A 19,298-nucleotide genomic window follows, 5' to 3' on the forward strand; every position below is an offset into this window, starting at 1 on the left:
TAGAAAAAGTGATCTTCGCCCTACCCCGATAGAAAAGCAAGAATGCCTGCGGAAACTGTTTTCATGAAACTTACTTTTTTTTTTAAAATAATTTTTTATTTTTAATTAATTTTGTTGGTGAATGAGCATAAAAAGTTCAATTTCTCAAAAAAATAAAAAATGAAGCTTGGCTCTCAGCTTATGTTACCGAGGCACTTCTACCTAGCAAGGCGTGGTGAAGCCGAGGCTGATTGACAGCAGTGGGTTTTAGAAAAATCTGTACAGGCAAAGAGTGTGGGGTCCACGTAACGTGCAAGCTTTAAACGCCTTTTCTATCAGTCTTTTTTTTTAAAGGCAAGTTGGTGACAGTAAGACCCTACCAGTTACACAACTGTAACAATGGGTTTTTTGAACCTGCAACAAACACAAGGTGACGCGTTTTCCACCACCAGTCTTGGCATAATGGTGATAGGAAGCAGGACAAAACATGTCCAATAAACAATCAATGCCCTGCCGTCGGTCATACAAAAATCCAGCATTCCTGCAACTAATTCCAAAGAATAGATGAGATTTTACACGTTGGACAGGACATTGCTCATGATATCATTTTCCTAGAAGAGAACCTTTTCATTTATTGACGCCATTTTCCAACCAAAGCATCGTGAGAGGTTTTCTGGTTGTGCTTCCACTCACACCTATAAAGGGATGGTAGAGCCATTGTAACTAGCAGCATGTGTTGGACACAACCCACTCTCAGGCAGTTGGTGGGGGCCAGGCTCCATGGCTGCATTAAAAATGTTAACAACAAAACCGTGTGGGGTCTGGAAAGACGTTTCATAAGAAAGCGAAGCAAGAGAAAACAAGACCTAAGGAAGCTTCCTCGCGCATTCCTTTCAATAATGAACGAAACAAATGAATTAAAGGAAGATGGTGAGAGGATTTCTGGTTGTGTTTCCTCTCTGCTATAAAAGGATGGTAGAACCATTGTAACTCCCATTTAGTCTTTCTGTCCGTAAGAAGGAAGACAATCGCTCTGCTTGTGTGAACAGAAGAGGGGGGAAATAGAGAAAAGGAAGAAAACGGAGGGCGAGGCAGCACACCCATCAATGATGTCATCAGAAAAAGGTCCATATGATTATGACGTGTTTTTAAGTTTTAGAGGGGAGGACACCCGCAAGGGCTTCACCAGCCACCTCCACAAAGAACTGGTTCAGCGTGGCATATCAGCCTTCATAGACAGTGAGAAGTTGGAAAAGGGCAAAAATATCAGTGAACTGTTCGAGTACATCGAGCGATCAAAGATTTTTGTGCCCATCTTCTCCAAAAAGTACGCAGACTCCAAGTGGTGTTTAAAGGAGATAGCCAAGATGGTGGAGATTAACAAAAAGGCTGAGAAAGAGAGGCCAATCATTCCTGTGTTCTTTGATGTTGATCCTTCTGATGTCCGAAATCAAAGGGGATCATTTGGAGACGGTTTTAAAAACCACGAGAGCAATGAAGAATTGAATGTTAATGACTGTAGAAAAGCCCTGGAAAGAGCTGGGAAGATTTCTGGGTATTGTCTCCTTGACACAAAAGGGTCAGTAAACAGCCTCTCTATATCTATCTCTTTGTTTGTGTGTGTGATTTTCTCATGAGAAAGGGAACAAGCTTATTAGGGTGGTTGGGTATAGATTCTTGGCCAAGACCATCCCTTTGCCACAAGGTCGCCCAATTAGGGCTAGTAAATGTGTCTAATGAACCGAACAGAGCCTGTTCAGGCTCAACTCGTCTGCCAGTCGACTAAGCTCATAACTCGGCCCATGCCTCAGTTTATCCCTGAATTGGACAAGCCGAACAAGAGTTGGCTTGTGTAAAAATTTTCCATAATCGAACGAGTCTTTTGGCTGCATGCCGTGCGTAAAAAAAAAAATCAAAAAATAACTCTTTAGCCGAGCCAAGTTGAACACATTGACTTCAGGCTCGACTCAATTAAGCTAAATGAGCTGTTCATGGATCGACTCACCACCTATGTGAGCTGATCACGAACCAATTAGTAACGAGCCGAATAGATCTAAGTCACAAGTTGTGGGGTTTATTTACCAGCCTTACCTCCAGTACTATATATATATATATATATATATATATATATATATATATATATATATATATATATATATATATATTTGAAAAGCCTTGAGGCGTAGCAAGGCGCTCCACTAAAAACCCTTAAGCCTAAGCCTCAATTTTTTTTTTAAACTTTTAAAAAATTATGAATATATATATATATATATAAATACAAATAAATAAAGAAATGCTTTATTATTCAAATAGCAACCAATAAGAAATATAAAATCTCAAATAAGTACTAAAAATTATGAGATTAACATATAAAAGTAACTAAAAAACTGATTACATAACTGAAAAATATACGAGATTAACCTAAAAAAAGTTAAAATATACTAAGAAACTGATTACATAAAACTGAAAAATATATGAGATTAACCTACAAAAGTTAAAATATATGAGATTAACATATAAAAGTATTTTAAAAAATGATTACATACCTGGAAAATATACGAGATTAACCACATGGTTGTATTTTGCAAGTACATCCACATGGTTGTATTTTGCAAAAAAAGTGTTGAAAATGCTCATATTTCTAGTTCTCATATTATATATATATATATATATATATATATATATATATATATATATATATAATATGTATATATATATATAAAAGAACTAATGTGCCAACTACAATTTTCATGAATTTTTTTTTTTTCTCTTGAATCTGATCCAACCGATATGAGGTTTAATGAGCACCTCCTGAATCAATTGATTTTGATGCATAAGTGAGATTTTTTTAAGGCTTTATATTTAACTGCTCATGTTCTTATTAAATATTGAAGAATTAAAAAAAACATATTTTTGCATTGAAAATACATTATCCAATGATTCATTACTAGGAAATTCATCGTGCATGCCCAGCACATCGACATGGTTGGATTTATAAAATAAAGTGTTGAAAATGACCATATTTCTAGTTCTCATATTTTGGTTCTCATATTTCAGTTTTCATATTCTAATGATTATATATATATATATATATAGTTTGTTTGTACATGTGCGTGTTTTGGCGTAACTTATTTTTGTTGTCAATTTAAGTAGACACCCTCTTATCGGGCATGCAGGACTGAGGCAGAACTGATCACGGAAATATGCCAAAATGTCTCTGATTTATTAAGCAAGGTTCGCTTTCCTATAAAGCCAATCGGAATCGATTCTCGCACAAACCAAGTGATGGAAATGTTGGAGAGGGAAACTGGTGGTGTTTGTGTGGTTGGAATGTATGGACCGGGTGGTATTGGGAAAACCACAATTGCAAAGGACGTCTGTAACAAGTTATCTCTTAGCTATGATGGTAGTATTTGCTTCATCTCAGATGTTCGCGAGAGTGCCAAGCACCACCATAAGGGACTTCCCAAACTACAAACCCAGCTCATTAATGACGTTTTAAGAGAAAATAAACGTCTAATTGACGTTGACGAAGGAATTAGCTTTATCCAGCGAAGAATGAGTACTAAGAAAGTTCTCCTAATTCTTGATGACGTGGATAACAAGGAGCAACTTGATGCATTTATAGGCGACGGAATATCTTCAAAGCAAGAGGAATGGTTTGGTGCGGGAAGTAAGATTATTGTTACAACAAGGGACAAAGGCGTACTCCTAAAGCATGGACTGAAGGAAAACCAAATTTATGCCGTTGAAGAACTGAACAGTGGGTATTCACTTCAGCTATTCAGTCACCATGCATTTGGGAATGACGAACCAAAGGCAGAGTTTAAAGATCTGTCTAACGAAGTTGTGAAAGTAACCGGGGGGCTACCACTAGCTCTTAAAGTACTTGGTTCAGAGCTTTATCGTAAAAGTGAGAGAGAAAAATGGCTAGAATTGTTGACAAAACTGAAAGGAGTTCAACATAAAGGAATTCATGAAAAGTTAAAAATAAGTTATGACTCACTAGAAAAAGGTGAGAAGTGCATATTTTTAGACATTGCATGTTTTTTTATTGGACAGGAAAAACAATTTCCAGTTCGCATGTGGGAGGATTGCGGCTATTTCCCAAAGTCGTCACTCGAAGTTCTCGAACAGAAGTCTCTCATTAGTATTGATGATGCTGATGATACTTTTAGAATGCATGACCAAATTCGAGATATGGGAAGGACTATAGTTCGGAAAAAAGGCAAATGGAACCCTTTAAAGTACAGCAGGCTATGGGATGAGGATGACATAGAAAGGGTGTTGGAGGAAGCTGAGGTATGATCTAAACTGATTTCTATCTTTATTTTGATAGTATTAGAACTTTGAATATTGGCATAAGAATGATTATGGCATATTCTATATATCTTTTATTTTTCATAATATTAAAAAGCTCGTCACCAACACAAGATAAATTAGACAACATTGTTTCTTGGTCAAAAGTTCAGAAACTTGGCCTAGATTGGCATTGCTAAATTCACAGTCAAACAATGGAATCTAAATAACGGATTACTTCTAGCCATCTTAGAGCACTTGTCTATATATATATATATATATATATATATATATATATATATATATATATATATATATATAGTAACAAATAAAGGCAATATTTTGAAATTTGCGCAATATTTTTTAGACCTATTTCTTTAGAGTAAAAATCCCGTTAATATCGTGAGGCTTTCAAAATCTCTCATAATCTTAATATTTTGTGAAATCATGGCAAAAAGCATTGCGATATTAACATAACTTAAAATGATAAAACCTCGTCAACAACAAACAAATTAGTGGAAAAAAATGTTCGAAAAAGTATTGCTGACGTGGGAAACTCCATGTGAGCAAGCAGATTTATTAGCCCACATGAATGGTCCAGCCATTTCAAATTTCAAGTATGTTGCCAAACAAAGAAGAGTTCCTTTTTAGCTAGAGTTGGAAAAGGTAAGGACTCTTTTTCCTCATCGATATTGGGCTACTTTTTGGATCCTTGTACTCATATCCAATCAATATCTTATTCACATTGAGATATATAAGTATCTATCATAAACTTTTGCTGGTAGTTTTTATTTATGTAAAATAAATTTTGACAAAATCTATATTTTTACAAATCTCCACGTGTCAAGAAAATCTCCACGTTTTTACAAATCTGTATTTTGCCGACCTATTTGAAATCAATCTTGGTTTCTAAGAAACTTAGTTTTGCCTCATGTTGTCCAAACGGGGACTAAGAATACGAATTTTTAGTTTGGAATAGATGCAACATCTTATATGCATCTTTAATAGGTCTTGACAAGGGGCCCGGCCCCAGCCCATATGCCTGACTCATTGCCTGCCCGTAAGGCCCAAGGGTACTAAACTAGTCTTAAATGGTCCACAAGCTAATATATATATTTTTTTGAAAGAAAAAAGAAAGAGATTAAAAAGAATTAGTAGAAGTAGGGGTAGTTGGTGACGAGGGGTGACCCCACCACAATAGGAACACAAGTAAACAACATAAAAGAAACGGTAAAAACCTAAGATACGTCGTAAAACCCAACACAGCTTTGCAAAATCCATTCATTTTTGGCAAAAAAACCAAAACCCCCCTTCAATATAAGTTTCCTATACTCTGCGGGCAAAAATTCAATACCCCCATCCATTTTGAAACCACGTATTTGCAACATGTAAGCATGAGAGGTTTTCAAAATGCATGTATATATAAAACAATGATAAGAGCAGAGCAGAGCACCTAGTAGAAAGTACAAGTGCAGGTTGCATCTTCTCAATCAGACTTGATAGATGCATCCACAGTGTGTCTTTCCAAATTATACTCAGAAATCGTTTTCAACGGTGGGGATTAATTACATCTATATGGTCAGATTTGTCTAAAACACCTCTACATTTGAATTCTGAAGGTAAAACAACAGATGGGAGAGAGACTTGAAAGGGCCCGACTTTTCTACCCTACCAATTAATGTTCATACGCCTGTGGCAGTCATTCGAGGCGGCCATGACTGCGGTTGTTAAAAAAAGTAATGGTGACGGTGCACAATGACGCGTGTTACCAATGTGACATTTAAAAAGGCAATTTCTGGCTAGATATTCAAAATATCACAAGATTTATGAAAAAAAAGCATAAAATACAGCAATTTAAACATGATATTTACGTTTTAAATGGCTATTTATTGTAAAAAATGCATATTTTTATTTTTAAATATTTTTTTATTAATATTTTCTTATAAAAATATTTTGTATACTTTTAATTAATTTTTTTATTGCCAAGTTTTTGCCGAAAAAATGTGAGATTTATGAAAAAAATTCAATTTCTTGCAACTTTTTTAAAAACGACATTTTGCCGATAAAGACTTTTGTCACTATGTCTGTTTCAATAAGGTCTTGATATAAAACACATGGGTTGGAACTTTCTAGAGGATCAAGATAAGTCGAAGATAGGATCAATGTCTAAGTCTTAGAGTTTTGGTTCAAGTATGAGGGTACAATGAGTCTTTAAGGTAGGTGAGTGTCAATAACATTTTAGTTTCAAGATCAGAAGTATGGCTTAGAAATCCTTAAATAATTTAAGTTTTAAGAGAAAGGATTCTTCGGTCTATAAAAGGGACGTCATTTGCTTTGTATTTAGATTTTTTCGTGTTTGTTTCTTCAAATATGTTAGCATGACAAAGAAATGAATTGAAAACATAAGACCCTTAAGAAGAGTCTCCCTTGCAAACATTGTTTCTATTTGAATCGGTTGAAGGTCAGAAATTTGAGTCAGACAACTTTGTGGATGAGTTGGTGCATGCGATCCTCAAGTCTGCTTGATGAGTCCAAACATGCACGTTCTCGGATTCTTGGTAACCTGATTCCGTCTCTTTCCTTTCTTATTTCTGCAGCCATCCGACCTCCGTCTCATCCAAGGCATCACTTTTCGAAATATGGATAAGCATTTGAGCAAGGAGGCATCTGAAGCAATGAGCAGTCTCAAGATGCTTCATGCAAGCTACTATGGGGATGAAGATGATGGGCCCATACACCTCCCAAGGAATCTAAATTATCTGACATTGTATTATGGTGGTTCGGATAGGGTTTCGTTTTGTGAAGATCGCCTTAAGGGACTCGTTGTCCTCGACCTAAGTGGTGACTTTGAAGACATGGGTAACATGGTTAGTAGTCACAAAAATAGTAAGAATAAAAACACATGCATTTCCATCCTCATTGTGCAAAATCAAGTATGGAAAAGCGGCAAGCATCCCATGATTCAAACGCCTATTTTAGGCGGAGCCAACGCGTTTTGTGCCTTTTGATTAAGGTACCAAGAATGAGTGATGGGCATTTGAGTCATGGGAATTTGAGTCACATGCATGTATGTGTTCATCCTACGGATGAACAACATTGACCAAGGTCGCCTTTTCTTTTACTCCCAGTTTCTCATATGTTTTTTATGCATATAATGTTTTTGTGAATATAAAAAAAATAATAATAATATTGATCTGCAGGTGCTTCCAAGGCTGAAGTTCCTCGATCTCAGTTACTGTGAAAGACTCCTCTGCACTCCTGATTTCACTCATCTCCAGTGCCTGGAAAGGTTGGTGCTCGACGGTTGTCGGTCACTGGAAGAAATTGATGAATCAATCGGGCGTCTTAAGAAGCTGGTTTTCTTGAGTATGGTGGGATGCTTGTCACTAAGAGGACTGCCTAACAGTCTGTGTCAGCTGAAGTCGCTTCAAGTCCTCGTCCTTAAAGATTGCATAAGAATTTCTCTTCTGCCATATTTTCTAGGGGACTTGAAATCCCTAGAACGTCTTGACCTTGAGGGTTGTGAGGAACTAAAAGACCTACCTAACAGTCTGTGTCAGCTGAAGTCGCTTCAAGTCCTCGTCCTTAAATATTGCAAAAGAATTTCTCTTCTGCCAGATGGGCTAGGGGACTTGAAATCCCTAGAACGTCTTGAACTTCACGGATGCTCTGGCCTAAGAACAATACCTGAATCATTAGGAGGGTTAAAGAACCTGCCTCAATTGCCTCTAGAGTGCAGCAAATCAATGGAACAGTTACCAATCTTCATCGGAAAATTCAGGTCTTTACGGGTGCTGAATCTTGATTATTATAGTTTGTTAAGGCTGCTACCCGATTCATTAGGAGACTTAAAGAACCTTTCTGTGTTGTCTCTAAAAGGCTGTAAATCATTGGAGCAAGTACCAAACTCTATTGGAATGTTGGAATCTTTAGAGATACTCATCCTTAATGGTTGTAAATCACTTCAAAAAGTACCCGACACCATAGGTGGGTTAGTGTCTTTGGAAGAGCTCAACCTGAAGGGCTGCACCTTAATGAAAGGGATACCTGATTCCATAGGGGACTTGGAGAAGCTTCGTATTTTCTCTCTAAAATATTGTTCCTCTCTGAAAAGAATTCCCGATTCCATCGGTGGGTTGGAGTCTTTGGAAGAGCTCAACCTGAAGGGCTGCACTTCAATGAAAGAGATACCTGATTCCATAGGGGACTTGAAGAAGCTTGGTATTTTCCCTCTAGAATATTGTTCGTCTCTGGAAGAAATTCCCGATTCCATTGGTGGGTTGGAGTCTTTGGAAGAGCTCAACCTGAAGGGCTGCACTTCAATGAAAGAGATACCTGATTCCATAGGGGACTTGAAGAAGCTTGGTATTTTCTCTCTAGAATATTGTTCCTCTCTGGAAGAAATTCCCGATTCCATTGGTGGGTTGGAGTCTTTGGAAGGGCTCAACCTGAAGGGCTGCACTTCAATGAAAGAGATACCTGATTCCATAGGGGACTTGAAGAAGCTTGGTATTTTCTCTCTAGAATATTGTTCCTCTCTGGAAGAAATTCCCGATTCCATTGGTGGGTTGGAGTCTTTGGAAGAGCTCAACCTGAAGGGCTGCACTTTAATGAAAGGGATACCTGATTCCATAAGGGACTTGAAGAAGCTTCGTATTTTCTCTCTAGAAGATTGTTCCTCTCCGAAAGAAATTCCCGATTCCATCGGTGGGTTGGAGTCTTTGGAAAAGCTCAACCTGAAGGGATGCACTTCAATGAAAAGGATACCTGATTCCATAAGGGACTTGAAGAAGCTTCGTATTTTCTCTCTAGAAGATTGTTCCTTTCTGGAAGAAATTCCCGATTCCATCGGTGGGTTAGTGTCTTTGGAAAAGCTCAACCTGAAGGGCTGCACTTCAATGAAAGGGATACCTAATTCAATAGGGGACTTGAAGAAGCTTCGTATTTTCTCTCTAGAAAATTGCCGTTCTCTGGAAATAATCCCCGATTCCATCCATGGGTTGGAGTCTTTGGAAAAGCTCTACCTGACGGGCTGCACTTCAATGAAAGGGATACCTGATTCCATAAGTGACTTGAAGAAGCTTGGTATTTTCTCTCTAGAATATTGTTCCTCTCTGGAAGAAATTCCCGATTCCATTGGTGGGTTGGAGTCTTTGGAAGAGCTCAACCTGAAGGGCTGCACTTTAATGAAAGGGATACCTGATTCCATAAGGGACTTGAAGAAGCTTCGTATTTTTTCTCTAGAAGATTGTTCCTTTCTGGAAGAAATTCCTGATTCCATCGGTGGATTGGAGTCTTTGGAAGTGCTCAACCTGAAGGGCTGCACTTCCATTAGGTACTTAATGAGCCTAACTCATTGGTTTGCAATTCGCTTGAACAATTTCTAGATTCCATTGGATGATTGAAATTTTTTATGGTGCTAGTCGTTGATTTCCTTCCTGAGCCATCTTCAAGAGCCTTTGAGGAACTCCATCTGAATTTTATTGGTGCCTTTTCCGTATTAGAACATCTTACCTTGCATGGCCTCTGGAGGCTCGAGTCTCTTCCTCAGCTTTCCTCTTCTCTTGTTACCATCGATCTCTCAGATTGTACTGCTTTGAGTAAAATATCAGACATCTCAAACCTGAAGCGTTTAAGGAATTTAATATATACCCCCACCACACACAGTATATATATAAAGGTAATGAACTAACGGTCTAAAAATAATAGGTGAGAGATGTATCAACTCAACCTAATTACGTATGTGTTCAATATGGTTTGTTTAGAAAGGATTAAGCCTTGAATTGTATTTTTCTGATGTAAAGCATGATTTTTTGAGTTCTAAAATTTTGGTCCACATTATGGGCCATTAAATGAGTTTTGAATAATTGAATTGTGACATGTAAGTAGGTTTTTTAAAGGCTCAAAAAAGTCAATACTAAAGTTCACAACTCAAAAGTCTTATCTTTAGATTGAAATAATATGATCTAATTTTTTATCCTTTGCAGATAAACTGTGTTGAACACATCTATATACTCAAATTGAGTGAATAAAGCTTAAACCTATGATTTCCAACACAATCGCTCTATGCCTTTAATAGCTCTTTTGAGTTAAGAAACTTTGGTACAATGCATTGTTGACCGTTGACTTTTGAAAAGATTGATCTACAAAAATTAGAATTCTTTTAAGAAGAAAAAGAGTGATTTCTACTCAATAGTTCTTTACCTTCATTAGTAGCTAATGTATATCAGTTGGATAATGTCCTTCAAGATTTGGAATTACTTATTTGTTGTTGTCATCAATTTGCAGGGCGGTATCTAATTTATTAATAAAGTTCCCACTTCGCATACGTCTTCCAATTGGGATCCATTCTCAATCAATGATGCCATCAAATCTGGGTTGGTTTGTGTTTGACGGGTTTGACGTGTTTTTAAGTTTTAGAGGGAAGGACACCCGGCAGGGCTTCACCAGCCACCTCGAAGCGCGATTGCAATGGCATGGCATAAAAGCATTCATAGACTATGCAGACTTCCAAAATCCCCAAAGAATCAGTGTACTGTTCAAGTACATCGAGGAATCAAAGATTTTTGTGCCCATCTTCTCCAAAAACTATGCAGACTCCAAGTGGTGTTTAATGGAGATAGCCAAGATGGTGGAGATTGCCGATGCGGCTAAAAGAAAGAGGCCAATCATTCCTGTGTTCTTTGATGTTTCTCCTTCTGAGGTCCAACATCAAACGGGATCATTTGAAGCCGCTTTTCAAGAGCACGAGAACAATAAAGAATTGGATGTTGATGAGTGGAGAAACGCCCTGAGAAGAGCTGCACAGTTTTCTGGGTACTGTCTCCCTGATACAAATTGGTCAGTAACAACCTCTCTATCTCTATCTCTCTCTTTGTTTGTGTGTGTAATTCTCTCATGAGAAAGGGAATAAGCTTATTAGGGTGGTTGGGTATAGATTCTTGGCCAAGACCATCCCTTTGCCACAAGGTCACCCAATTAGGGCTAGTAAATGTGTCTAATGAACCGAACAGAGCCTGTTCAGGCTCAACTCGTCTGCCAGTCGAATAAGCTCATAACTCGGTTCATGCTTGTGTATAGCTGCCTGCGATCAAGCTCAGTTTGTCCCTGAATGAGACAAGCCGAACAAGAGCGACCATATATCAAGGTAATGAACTAACGGGCTAAAAATCATAAATGGGAGATGTATCAACTCAACCAAATTACGTAGTTGTATTCAATATGGTTTGTTTAGAAAGGATTAAGCCTTGAATTGTATTTTTCTGATGTAAAGCATGATTTTTTGAGTTCTAAATTTGTGACATGTAAGTAGGTTTTTTAAAGGCTCAAAAAAGTCAATACTAAAGTTCACAACTCAAAAGTCTTATTTTTAAATCGAAATAATATGATCTAAGTTTTGATCTTTCTCATAGAAACTGTGTTGAACACATCTATATACTCAAATTGAGTCAATAAAGCTTAAACCTATGATTTCCAGCACAATCGCTCTATGCCTTTAATAGCTCTTTTGAGTTTCTGAAGCTTTGGCACAATGTCGGCCGTTGACTTTTGAACAATTTGATCTACAAAAATTAGAATTCTTTTAAGAAAAGAAGAAAGTGATTTTTACTCATTAGTTCCTTACCTTCATTAGTAGCCAATATTTACCCTCTCTCTCTCTATATATAAGTTGGATAATGTTCTTCAAGCTTTGGAATTATTACTTATTTGTTGTTGTCATCAATCTGCAGTAATGAGGCAAAAGTGATCACAAATATATGCAAGGCGGTATCTAATTTATTATGAAGGGTCCCATTTGACATAGATCATCTAATTGGGATCGATTCTCAATTAAATGAAGTGTTGGAGATGTTGAAGAGGGAAACAAATGTTGTTTGTCTTATTGGAATTTGTGGGCAAGGTGGCATCGGAAAGACGGCAATTGCGATGACCATCTATAATAAGCTATCTACTCAATATGATGGTAGTTGTTGCTTCATCAATGATGTTCGTGAAAGTGCGTCATAAGGGACTTCCTGAACTACAATCTAAGCTAATTTCTGACATTTTAAAACAAGAAATTGTCATCCATGATGTTAAACAAGGAATTAGCTTGATCAATCAAAGAATGAGTGGAAAGAAAGTTCTCATAATTCTTGATGATGTAGATGACAAGGAGCAACTTGATGCTTTTATACCCCACCGAAAAGATTTGAAGCAAAAGGAATGGTTTGGTGCGGGAAGATTATTGTTACAACAAGGGACAAAGGCGTACTCCTAAAGCATGGACTGAAGGAAAACCAAATTTATGCCGTTAAAGAACTGAACAGTGGGTATTCACTTCAGCTATTCAGTCACCATGCATTTGGGAATGACCAACCATTGGAAGAGTTTAAAGATCTTTCTAACGAAGTTGTGAAAGTAACAGGGGGCCTACCACTAGCTCTTGAAGCACTTGGGTCACTATTTTTTGGTTTAAGTGATAGAGAAGAATGGCTACAATTGTTGACACGTTTGAAACGAGTTCAACATAAATATATTCATGAAAGGTTAAAAATAAGTTATGACTCACTGAGTCCAGGGGAGAAAGAAATATTTTTAGACATAGCATGTTTTATTATTGGAAAGGGGAAACAATTTCCAGTTTACATGTGGAAAGATTGCGGTTGTTACCCAAAGACGTCACTCGATGTTCTCGATCACAAGTCTCTCGAGATATGGGAAGGACTATAGTTAGAAAAGAAGGCGATTTGGACCCTCTAAAGTACAGCAGGCTATGGGATGGGGATGACATAAAAAAGGTGTTGGAGGAAAAGATTGGCGAGAAGAGTTGACAAAACTGAAACGAGTTCAACATATAGAAATTCGTGAAAGGTTAAAAATAAGTTTTGACTCACTAGATCAATGTGAGAAGTGCATATTTTTAGACATAGCATATATTTTTGTTGGAAAGAGGAAACAATTTCCAGTTTACATGTCACTCAAAGTTCTCGAACACAAGTCTCTTATTAGTATTGATGATGATAATACTTTTAGAATGCGTGACCAAATTCGAGATATGGGAAGGACTATAGTTCGAAAAGAAGGCAATTTCAGACCTCAAAATTACAGCAGGCTATGGGATGCCGATGACAGAGAAAAGGTATTGGAGAAAGCAGAGGTATGATCTAAACTGATTTCTATCTTTATTTTCATAGTATTAGAACTTTGAATATTGGCATAAGAATGATTATGGCGTATTCTATATATCTTTTGTTTTTCATAATATTAAAAGGTTGGTCACTAACACAAGATTGATTTCATAGGCACAGGTTGAGTGAATATTGAGCTAGCTAATAAATTAGACAACATTGTTTCTTGGTCAAAAGTTCATAAACTTGGCCTAAATTAAGATTGGTAAATTTACAGTAAAACAATGGAATCTAGATAATGGACTACTTCTAGCCATCATAGCGCACTTGTCTATATACATACAGATAGTAACAAATAATGCCAAGATTTTGAAAGTGGCGCAATATTTTGTAGACTTATTTCCAAAGCGTTAAAATCCCGTTAATATTGTGAGGCTTTCAAAATCTCTCATAATCTTAATATTCTGTGAAATTATGGCAAAAATATCTCAATATTAACATAACTTAAAATGATAAAACCTCGTCAACAACAAACAAATTAGTCAAAAAAAATGTTCCAAAAAGTATTGCTGACGTGGGAAAACTCCATGTGAGCAATCAGATTTATTAGCCCACATGCATGGTCCAACCATTTCAAATTTCAAGTATGTTGCCAAGCAAAGAGAGTTCATTTTTAGCTAGAGTTGGAAAAGGCAAGGACTCTTTTTCCTCATCGATATTGGGCTACTTTTGCATCCTTGTACTCATATCCAATCAATATCTTATTCACAGTAAGATATCATCTCACCCACCCATAAGTATCTATTATAAACTTTCGGTGGTAGTTTTTTTACTTATGTATAATAAATTTTGACAAAATCTATATTTTATAAGAATTTCTCATGTAAACAAAGTTTTTCCAAAATCTCCACGTGCCAAGAAAATCTCCACGTTTTTACAAATCTATATTTTGCCGACCTATTTGAAATCAATCTTAGTTTCTAAGAAACTTAGTTTTGCCTCATGTTATCCAAACGGGGACTAATAATACGCATTTTTAGTTTGAAATAATGCAACATCTTACATGCATCTTTAATAGGTCTGGACAAGGGGCCCGGCCCAGCCCATATGCCTGACTCATTGCCTATCCGTAAGGCCCAAGTACTAAACTAGGCTTAACTGGTCCACAATATATATATATATATATATATATATATATATATATATATATATATATATATATATATATATATATATATATATATATATGAAGGAAAAACAAAGAGGTTAGGAAGAATTAGTACAAGTAGGGGTAGTTGGTGACGAGGGGTGACCCCACCACAACAGGAACACAACTAAAGAGCATAAAAGAAACGGTAAAATCCAAAGATACAACATAAAACCCAACACAGTTTTGCAAAATCCATCCATTTTGGTAAAAATCCAATACCCCCATTCAATATAAGTTTCCTTTACTCTGCGAGCATATGCACGCACGCAGACACAACTGCTATAGTCGTTTGTACATGCAATATAATAGAAAGCACTTTTGGTAGATCTAGCCATTAGTTTGCTTAGTCAAAAATAGGTTTGAAACCATGTATTTGCAGCATTTTTTCAAGGGAAGGTTTTCAAAATCCATATATATAAAACAATAATAAGGCCACCTACTAGCAACTAATAGTGCCAATCAGACCTGATAGATGCATCACGTAGTTTATTTGATAGGAATAAATATTGAATAATTTATTTTTTCATATCTCTATGTGAAGTCCACGGATACATATGATCTGGATAGCTCAAAATAAGCATTAAGAGGGTACATTAAGTTTTCTAGTGGGTTCATGTTGTTCCAAATTCTTCCAAATATTGAATAACTTATTTTTTCATATCTCTATGTGAAGTCAACGGATACATATGATCTGGATAGCACTTGTCTACGGCTGGATTGTAAGATGTAAATGGTTTATGAGGCAAAATGTTATTGCCAGGTATTCATACGCCAGTGGCAGTCATTGGAGACAGCCATGGCTGCGGTTGTTAAAAAGGTAATGGTGACGGCTTGAGTCATCATTGTAACTAGTAGGGACCAGCTATTGCACAATGACGTGAGTCAGTTACACTAAGGTCTTGATATAAAACACATGGGTTTGAGGATCAAGATAAGTCCAAGATACGATCAATGTCTAAGTCTTAGAGTTTTGGTTGAGGTATGAGAGCACAAAGAGTCTTTAAGGTAGGTGAGTCTCAATAAGATTTTAGTTTCAATAGAGGTAGTATGACTTAGAATCCTTAAGGAATTTGAGTTTTAGAGTTAGGGTTCTTAGGTCTATAAAAGGGACATTATTTGGTTGTGGGTTTTCTTTTGTAAATTTTTTGCAGTAATTTTACCATACACTCCTTGTTATATATCCAGCAACAATAGTAAGTAAAATGCGCAGACTCCTATTTAAGGAAACATCCTCCCCTTTATTGTGTATCTCAATCAATAAAAGAAGAAGCCTAAGTCGTGGACGTTGATAGTTTTTGCAGAACCACGTAAAATCCTTGCCTTTTGCTTTTTTCGTACTTGTTTCTCTGATACATGGATAGGTCGTTTCCTAACAAATGCATGAGAAAGAAATGAATTGAAAACATAAGATCCCTAAGAAGAGTCTCTGTTACAACTGATTTCTATTTGAATAGGTTCAGTTCAGCGTATTCTTTCCAATTCAATGAGGTCATCCCCCTCTAGTTTGATTGCAGAGATTCGGTGAAGGTCAGAAAATCGAGTCAGTCAAGTTTGTGGATGAGTTGGTGCATGCATGTTCTCGCATTCTTGTTTACTTCATTCGGTCTGTTTCTTTTCTTATTTGTGCAGGGATCCGAGCTCCCTCTCATCCAAGGCATGACTTTTCGGAATATGGGCAACGGACATAAGCATTTGAGCAAGCGCGCATCTGAAGCAATGAGCTGGCTCAAGATTCTTGATAAAAGCTACTATGGGGATGAAGATGATGGGTCCATACACCTCCCAAGGAATCTAAAATATCTGACATTGTATTGTGGTCGCTCGGATACAGTTCGGTTTCGTAACGATTGCCTGAAGGAACTCGTTGTCCTCGACCTAAGTCGTAGTGAATTTCGAGAAATCGCAATGGGTAACATGGTTAGTAGTCACAAAAATAGTAAGAATAAAAACACTCATGCATTTCCATCTTCAGTGTGCAAAATCAAATATGGAAAAGCAGCAAGCACCCCATGATTCAAATGCCTATTTTAGGCGGAGCCAACGAGTTTTGTGCCTTTGATTAAGGTAGTGATGGGCATTTGGTCATGGGAATTTGAGTCACATGCATGTATGTGTTCATCCTAGGGATGAACAACATTGACCAAGGTCACCTTTTCTTTTAGTCCCAGTTTCTCATATGTTTTTTATGCATATAATGTTTTTGTTAATAATAATAATAATGATCTGCAGGAGCTTCCAAGGCTAAAGGTCCTCGATCTCTCTTACTGTGTAAGACTCATTTGCACTCCTGATTTCACTCATCTCCAGTGCCTGGAAAAGCTGGTGCTGGACAAATGTTCCTCACTGGAAGAAATTGATGAATCAATCGGGCGTCTTAAGAAGCTGGTTTTCTTGAGTATGGATGATTGTGAGAAACTAAAAGAATTGCCAAACAGTCTGTCTGAGCTGAGCTTGCTTCAAGTCCTCGTCCTTAAAAATTGCATAAGAATTTCTGTTTTGCCAGAACGGCTAGGGGACTTGAAATCCTTAGAACAACTTGACCTTGAGGGATGCTCTGACCTAAGAAGAATTCCTGATTCATTAGGTGGCTTAAAGAACCTAATGATTTGAATGAGAAACTTTTGGACCCCGAGAGATGGTGGTCGACTTTTGCAATGCAGTTGTCTTCGTTTTGAACATCTAGTCGATCCTTTGGGCTGGACCCTGGACCCCTTTAATTTACTGGTGATGATGAAAATAGGATTTTATAATAGTCAGGGCCCTCACTGGGAGGCGACACCTTCTATCCCTTTGAGTTGTGCTCATCTGAAGACCTTCGACTATTTGTCTGTTTGAATGATTTATAAGTATGCTACTTCTACTTCTGTGCAGCTTCAAAGGATTCATGTTCTGTGTTGGATTTTTTTTGTTTTTTCTGTCCCCGTTTTCCTTATAGGGTTGTTGGGGTGGCCACTTATGCCAAGTCCCATGCTCTTGTTCCTTGGGAATGGGTTCCTCTTTTGTACCAAAAAGACACCTGATCGGTCTCGCCGGTTGACTGACCCTGATTCTTGCTTGGTTTAGGGCCATGCCCCAGGGGAGACCACAGTGTGTGGCTCAGGGGCATAGCTAGGGGGGGGCAGGACTGCGCTGTAGCCCGCCTCCCGAAACAGTTAATTTTTTTTTTTTTTAAAGCCCAGTCCTAGCCCAGCCCTGATTCCATATGAAATAGATTTTTATCCATTTTTGTAGCCCATCCCGGTCCTAGCCCAGCCCTGACTGCAGCAAATAGTTTGATTTGTCCACATGAAATAATTTTTTATTAATAATTGTAGCCATTTTTTATTTTATCTAAAAAAAATTTTGATTTTAAAAATCCATTTCTGTTAAAAGAAACCAATTTATAAAAATAGAATATGTGGCCCAATATATGAAATTACATTCAATAAATAAAAGATTATCAGAAAGGAAAAACAAAAATCATTATCCTTTTAAGCTTCAACCATGGCCCAATATATGAAATTACCCTCTTCGCTTTATCGGCTTAGTGTAACTCAGGATAAATAGATGGAAACTTGATTTTGACTAACAATGCAAAAATTTAGGTGTGTTTTTAAAATTATCAAAAATTTATGTGCACTTTTCATTAATGCCAAAACTTTAGGTGTGTTGTTTCCCTGTTAATTTTTAATATTGGCAACAATGATTTTTTTAGCAGTTAACATTCAAAAAAGTTTGGTTTAGATTTCTTGTTTCCTTTTCTTGGAATAATTTTTCAAGGAAATTTTCAAGAATAGATTTCATAACCACATTCTTTTAAGGGCACGCAAGATTTAAGGACAAAACTCTACAAGAAAATCGTGGATTAGCGACGGCTTGTATCCATCGTTAATCCGTCGCTAAACTGTTTAGCGACAGATTAGCGATGGATAGAGGCTATGACGAATTTTTGCTCGCTAATTAACGAAAAAACTTATTTGTCGTTAATTCCATTGCTAATTTGCGACAAATTAGTGACGGACATTATCCGTCGCTAAATTTAAAAAAAAAATGATCCCTGTTGGGCAGTATTCCGGCAGCAATAAGCCGAACTTATACCGCACCCGACAGGCATTACACAGAATGATCGCTCTGCCTCGTCGCCGGACTTGTATCGTCCTCCGTGAATCGGTACTCTCCAGCATCGCCGTCCTTCGTGAACCGGCCTCCGTGAATCGATGCTCTCAAGCGCTGTCCTCCATGAATCGGCACTGTCATCTTCCATGAATCGGCACTGTCATTTTCCTTGAACCAGCGTTGTCGTTCTTCGTGAACCGGCATCGTCGTCTTCCGTGAATCGGCGCCGATGTCCTCCAGCGATTTCCGACCGTCCTCCGGCGTCGTCGTCCTCCGTGAACCGTCCTCTGTGAACCGGTGCTCTCCGGCGTCGCCGTCCTCCGTGAACCGTCCTCCGTGAACCGGTGCTTTTCGGCGTCGCCGTCCTTCATGAACCGGCACCGTCATCTTCCGTGAACCGGCGTCGCCGTCATCCTCCGTGAACCAGCGTCGCCGTCCTCCGTGAACCGGCGTCGTCGTCCTCCGTGAACCGGCGCCGACGTCCTCTAGCGATCGCCGACCGTCCTGCCGACCGTCCTCCGGCGTCGGCCATCCTCCACTCTCCAACACGCTCTTCGACGTCGCCGTCCTCCGAAGAAGTTGGTTTAAATCGAGCGCGATCGATT

At 37.8% G+C, this 19,298-nt stretch overlaps 1 protein-coding gene across 5 annotated transcripts; it reads left to right on the forward strand.

Moving 5' to 3' along the window:
• Nucleotides 1-745: 745 nt before the first annotated feature.
• On the forward strand, nt 746-17,462 carry LOC149831041 (uncharacterized). Of its 5 annotated transcripts, none has more exons than XM_090013628.1 (8): nt 746-1,558; nt 3,156-4,281; nt 6,876-7,145; nt 7,479-9,613; nt 10,567-13,417; nt 16,053-16,125; nt 16,228-16,515; nt 16,828-17,462. In XM_090013628.1, exons 1-5 carry the CDS (start codon nt 1,086-1,088, stop codon nt 11,177-11,179), a joined length of 4,617 nt encoding a protein of 1,538 aa, XP_089869754.1. In that variant the 5' UTR covers nt 746-1,085; the 3' UTR covers nt 11,180-13,417; nt 16,053-16,125; nt 16,228-16,515; nt 16,828-17,462. The 5 variants fall into 5 exon arrangements, with proteins under 5 accessions (XP_089869754.1, XP_089869756.1, XP_089869753.1 ...); XM_090013630.1 differs by lacking the exon at nt 16,053-16,125 and having other exon boundaries at nt 10,567-11,118; nt 12,009-13,417; XM_090013627.1 differs by lacking the exon at nt 16,053-16,125.
• Nucleotides 17,463-19,298: the final 1,836 nt, after the last annotated feature.

The sequence above is a fragment of the Nuphar pumila genome, chromosome 7 (assembly GCF_984573655.1).
Source record: "Nuphar pumila chromosome 7, dmNupPumi1.hap1.1, whole genome shotgun sequence".
In the NCBI taxonomy this organism is placed as follows: Eukaryota; Viridiplantae; Streptophyta; class Magnoliopsida; order Nymphaeales; family Nymphaeaceae; genus Nuphar; species Nuphar pumila.

What these genes read in the sequence shown, in the direction of transcription:
- LOC149831041 (XM_090013628.1), top strand. Translation starts at nt 1,086, where the DNA reads ATGATGTCATCAGAAAAAGGTCCATATGATTATGACGTGTTTTTAAGT. An exon ending in TTGAAGACATGGGTAACATG is followed by an intron (nt 7,146 to 7,478) that starts GTTAGTAGTCAC and finishes ATTGATCTGCAG; the next exon opens with GTGCTTCCAAGGCTGAAGTT. An exon ending in AAGGGCTGCACTTCCATTAG is followed by an intron (nt 9,614 to 10,566) that starts GTACTTAATGAG and finishes ATCAATTTGCAG; the next exon opens with GGCGGTATCTAATTTATTAA.